The sequence below is a fragment of the Colobus angolensis genome, unplaced genomic scaffold (assembly GCF_000951035.1).
Source record: "Colobus angolensis palliatus isolate OR3802 unplaced genomic scaffold, Cang.pa_1.0 Scaffold12, whole genome shotgun sequence".
Classification (NCBI taxonomy): domain Eukaryota; kingdom Metazoa; phylum Chordata; class Mammalia; order Primates; family Cercopithecidae; genus Colobus; species Colobus angolensis.
In genome coordinates this window covers 1,653,958-1,658,986 of record NW_012113141.1, presented here as the reverse complement: position 1 = coordinate 1,658,986, position 5,029 = coordinate 1,653,958, and the positions used below count along the sequence as shown (strand labels likewise).

The window sequence follows — 5,029 nt, the reverse complement described above, 5'->3', positions numbered from 1 at the left end:
AAAAAAAAAAACAGAAAGACCAATAAAAGCGCATTAATCATATACACAGAGTTTTCAATATCCATAAAAAGAAGATATAAACACATTTCATGAACTATTCTAGAAAGTGAATTTGTAACTCCTTTTAAAATGAAAAAGTGGAGGCTGGGCGGGGTAGCTCACGCCTGTAATCCCAGCAGTTTGGGAGGCTGAGGCGGGCAGATCACTTAAGGCCGGCAGATCACTTGAGGCCAGGAGTTTGAAACCAGCCTAGGAAACATGGTGAAATCTCATCTCTACTAAAAATACAAAAATTAGCCGGGTGGCGCATGCCTGTAGTCCCAGTTACTCGGGAGGCTGAGGCAGGAGAACTGCTTGAACCCACCGGGAAGCGGAGGTTGCCGTGAGCCAAGACGCTGACTCCAGCCTGGGAAACAAGAGCAAGACTCTGTGTCCAAAAAAAAAAGTAGATCAATAAGTGCATTATATATATGTATGTTAGATATATATGCTATGTATGTATATATTTGTTCAAATTTGAAAATTTTTCTATTAACAATGACCTTTTTATTTTTATTTTTTGAGACGGAGTCTGGCTCTGTTGCCCAGGCTGGAGTGCAGTGGATGGATCTCAGCTCACTGCAAGCTCCGCCTCCCAGGTTTAGGCCATTCTCCTGCCTCCGCCTCCCAAGAAGCTGGGACTACAGGCGCCCACCTCCTCGCCCGGCTAGTTTTTTGTATTTTTTAGTAGAGACGGGGTTTCACCGTATTAGCCAGGGTGGTCTCGATCTCCTGACCTTGTGATCCGCTTGTCTCGGCCTCCCAAAGTGCTAGAGCCACCGCACCCGGACTTTTATTTATTTTTTTTTGAGAGGGAGTCTCTCTCTGTCGCCCAGGCTGGAGTGCAGTGGCATGATCTCGGGTCAATGCAACCTCCACCTCCTGGGTTCAAGTGATTTTCCTGCCTCAGCCTCTTGATTACCTGGGACTACAGGTGCACACCACCATGCCTGGCTAATTTTTGTATTTTTAGTTGAGACAGGGTTTCACCATGTGGGCCAGGCTAGTCTCGAACTCCTGATCTCAGGTGATCCGAATGCCTTGGCCTCCAAAATTTCTGGGATTACAGGCGTGAGCTAATGAGCCCGGCTAACAATGAGTTTTTAAAATATAAAACAGTCTGGCATATCTGTAATCCCAGCATTTTTGGAGGATGAGGCAGGAGGATCGCTTTTAGGAGTTTGCAGTAAGCTTTGATCATGCCACTGTACTGCTGCCTGGGCAACAAAGCCAGACCCCATCTCAAATTAATAAATAAAGTTCATACCAATACATACCTGATTTTGGTAAGCTACTGGAGCATACTGCTTATAAATTGGAGCTAATCGTGTAGCCAAACTCTGTAAGTTATCTTCAAGGTTTTTTTCCTATAAGAAAACATAATCCATTAGTTATTTTATAATTGCACCTTTGTGTGTTTAAGGTACAACTGAACCATAAATCATGGGTGATGGTGGTTAATGCACAATTCATTCTTACCCTGATGAAATAGCTACCACAGAAAATCGCATTGCTTCTTTTCTCCATCTAAACTATTAGACATTGTTATGTTTTAATGAAGTCTTTTGAAATGAAAATTCTGTTGTAATTAGAAATTTAAATAGTGTTAGACATAAATTAGAATACTGTTCATGTTGTGAAAAATGAGAGCTATGTTTTATATTTATTCATTAGTATTGGGCACTTGGAATAAATGAAAACAACGTTCCTCCTGGCAAGGGGAAATGGCAAGTAATTTGGTTACAATGTTAACAATTTTCTATAACGAGAAGAGAGAGTACATATATAAAACACCTACTCTGTGTGACATGCTGTTTCGAATGGAATCCATGTCTTTATGAATTAAGCACGAGTCCTTATGGACTATGAAACACGAATATTATGCATGATCTCTACAAAAGAGCAAGGTCAGGATAACTGAGAGGTTTAGTAAATGCCTGCAGATCAAAGGAAGTAAGTGGGCAAGTGGTTGTCTACAGTTCTCTTTTCTACACTATAATAACTACAAATTGAAGAAGACTTGGAAGGACTATGAGGACCATTAACACTCAAGAAATCTGGATTGCTACTGATAGAGACATCAGATTTTTTCAAAGGAAAACTATCACAAGAGTATTTAAAAAATCCATGATGACAGTACGAGAAATGAAACAGAGAAGGGAGCCTTTGGAAACACAAATAGTTGAAAGAACACTGAAAGTGTTTCAGAAATGATTATATTCTCCATCAACTTAGATATCTGGTAAAGGAACAGTCACCTCTTAGGAAATCAATTGGAAGGGTATAGAGGGCCAGGCGTGGTGGCTAACGCCTGTAATCCCAACATTGTGAGAGGCCAAGGTGGGTAGATCACTTGAGCTCACGAATTTGAGACCAGTCTGGGGAACTTGGTGAAACCCCACACCTCGCCAAGAAGTAAAAAAAATTAGCCAGTCGTGATGGAGCCTACTTGTAGTCCCAGCTACTTGGGAGGCTGAGATGGGAAGGTTGCTTGAACCTGGGAGGCAGAAGTGGCAGTGAGGTGAGATCACACCACTGCACTCCAGCCTGGGTGACAGGGCCAGATCTTGTCTAAAAAAAAAAAAAAAAAAAGTATAGAGAACATGGACTAAAAAGTGTGAGTGAGGCTTTTGCCTCATGTGCTCATGTGAGATTTGGTGGAAGGAGTTGCCATCAACACAGAAAGGAGACCATTATATGAATCAATTAAGCTTTGGTATGCACCGAATTATTATAAAAGCCAAAGTTATACAATAATTTATACACAACAAGTCAATTATTTAGTGGTTTCTGACAACCCTCAATCTTAGCAACCATAAAGTGTGACTCATAATCATTTTGGTTTCCTGTTGATTTATATTGACTTGATTATACAAAAAAATTCATAGGATCCATTCATAGATTTGTCTGTTAATCAGGCTACTTTTATCCTACCCATTGTAGTTTAAAAACCAGGAAAGTCAGCTGGGCACAGTGGCTCATGCCTGTAATCCCAGCACTTTGGAAGGCTGAGGTGGGCGAATCACCTGAGGTCAGAGGTTCGAGATCAGCCTGGCTAACATGGTGAAACCCAGCCTCTACTAAAAACACAAAAATTAGCCAGGTGTGGTGGCATGTTCCTGTAGTCCCAGATATTTGGGATGCTGAGGCAGGAGAATCTATTGAATCTGAGAGGTGGAGATTGCAGTGAGCCGAGATCACAGCATTGCACTCCAGCCTGGGAGAAAGAGGCAGATTTTGTCTCAAAAAACAAAAACAAAAACAAAAACAAAACCAGGAAAGTCATGACCTTACTTTAAAAACATGCCCTCGCTAAACTCATACACTAATTATTATGTTTATTTGGGAGAAACTTTAGAATTATGATTTAAATACCCATTAAAACAATTCTCCTTATGTCTTCAATCATTGGAAGTATCCAGTGGGCTAGGTAACCCCGTTTTACTACCAGTGGACTAATGCAGAGAAATGTTAACAGTTGTGTACTGCTATTGATATGAACACTGCAAAAGTCACATATAAATTCTATGCTTTTTGTATGCAGCATCAGGTTTAAATTCTTCAATATTCTCACATCACTTTATTCTATTTTGTAATAATATTTATTCTGTTATGGACCACACAGAGTCACAAGTCCTACTGAGGAACAGGTCAACTCAAATTACCTCATTTATTCTGTAGAAGCACTGAAATAAAGTAGACAACTAGAAGCAACTCATAGCTTGTACAGTTCACTGTTATTATTTTTCATTTTTTAGTTTTTTGAGATGGAGTTTCACTCTGTCGCCCAGGCCAGAGTACGAGTGCAGCAGCACAATCTCAGTTCACTGCATCCTCCACCTCCTGGGTTCAAGCGATTCTCCTGCCTCAGCCTCCTGAGTAGTTGGAATTACAAGTATGTGCCAGCATGCCTGGACAATTTTTTTCATTTTTAGTAGAGACAGGGTTTCACCATGTTGGCCATGCTGGTCTTGAACTCCTGACCTTAAGTTATCCACCCGCCTCGGCCTCCCAAAGTGCTGGGATTATAGGTGTGAGCCACTGTGCCCGGCCCTATTAGTATTATTTTACTATTACAGGCTTATTATTCATATTGTAAAATCCTGACTTTCTAATTATTTCATTAGAATGAACGTGCATGTCAGATACAGGGGGAATTACCTATCAGATATGTTCCTATTGGTGGTCAAGATTAACTCCCTCTCCTACCTTATTTTTTGTGTGTGTGTGGGAGGGGGGTACCGTGGTGCAATCTCAGCTCACTGCAACCTTGGCCTCACAGGTTCAAGCAATTCTCCTGCCTTAGGCACTTGAGCAGCTAGAATTACAGGTGCCCACCACCATGCCCGGCTAATTTTTATATTTTCAGTAGAGACAGAGTTTCACCATGTTAGCCAGGCTGGTCTCAAACTCCTGACCTCAAGTGATCCACCTGCCTTGGCCTCCCAAAGTAATGGGATTACAGACGTAAGCCACCACACCAGGCCTCTGTTAGCACTCTTGTCTGTATCTAATCTCTAGGACCATCATATCATCATCCATAGCTATAATTACCACTTAGACCATTTCTTAAGTTCCAGATTCCCATTATTATTGACCTGACATTCCCATGTAGCTTTCCCTTAGGAATTTCAATACCAATATATCCAAAGTGAATTACTGATGCCCCGCTCTACAAACCTGGTCCTATTTCCAGTGTGCCTGATGATAAAGATGAAACCCCTCCTTATAATTTAAGTCACCACTATCCCCTCCATGGATTGTGCTCATGGATAGTTGGCTCCTCTTGCTAAATCTACTCTTGGTTACATTTAGTCTATTGTTCAAACAGCATCTAGAGGGATCTCATTCAAGGGCAAGTGTAAGTATGTCACTCTTCTCCTTAAAACTCTTTGATTCTGGCTGGGCGTGGGCCAGGCACAGTGGCTCACATCTATAATCCCAGCACTTTGGGAGGCGGAGGAGGACAGATCATCTGAGGTCGAGAGTT

At 41.5% G+C, this 5,029-nt stretch overlaps 1 protein-coding gene across 1 annotated transcript in view; it reads right to left on the bottom strand.

Moving 5' to 3' along the window:
• The window catches only part of TET1 (tet methylcytosine dioxygenase 1), a 151,875-nt gene that overhangs the window by 12,310 nt on the left and 134,536 nt on the right, over positions 1–5,029 (bottom strand). The window contains exon 9 of the mRNA XM_011927032.1: positions 1,317–1,406. Coding sequence (XP_011782422.1) covers positions 1,317–1,406 — 90 coding nt within the window. The remainder of the gene's footprint in view (positions 1–1,316; positions 1,407–5,029) is intronic.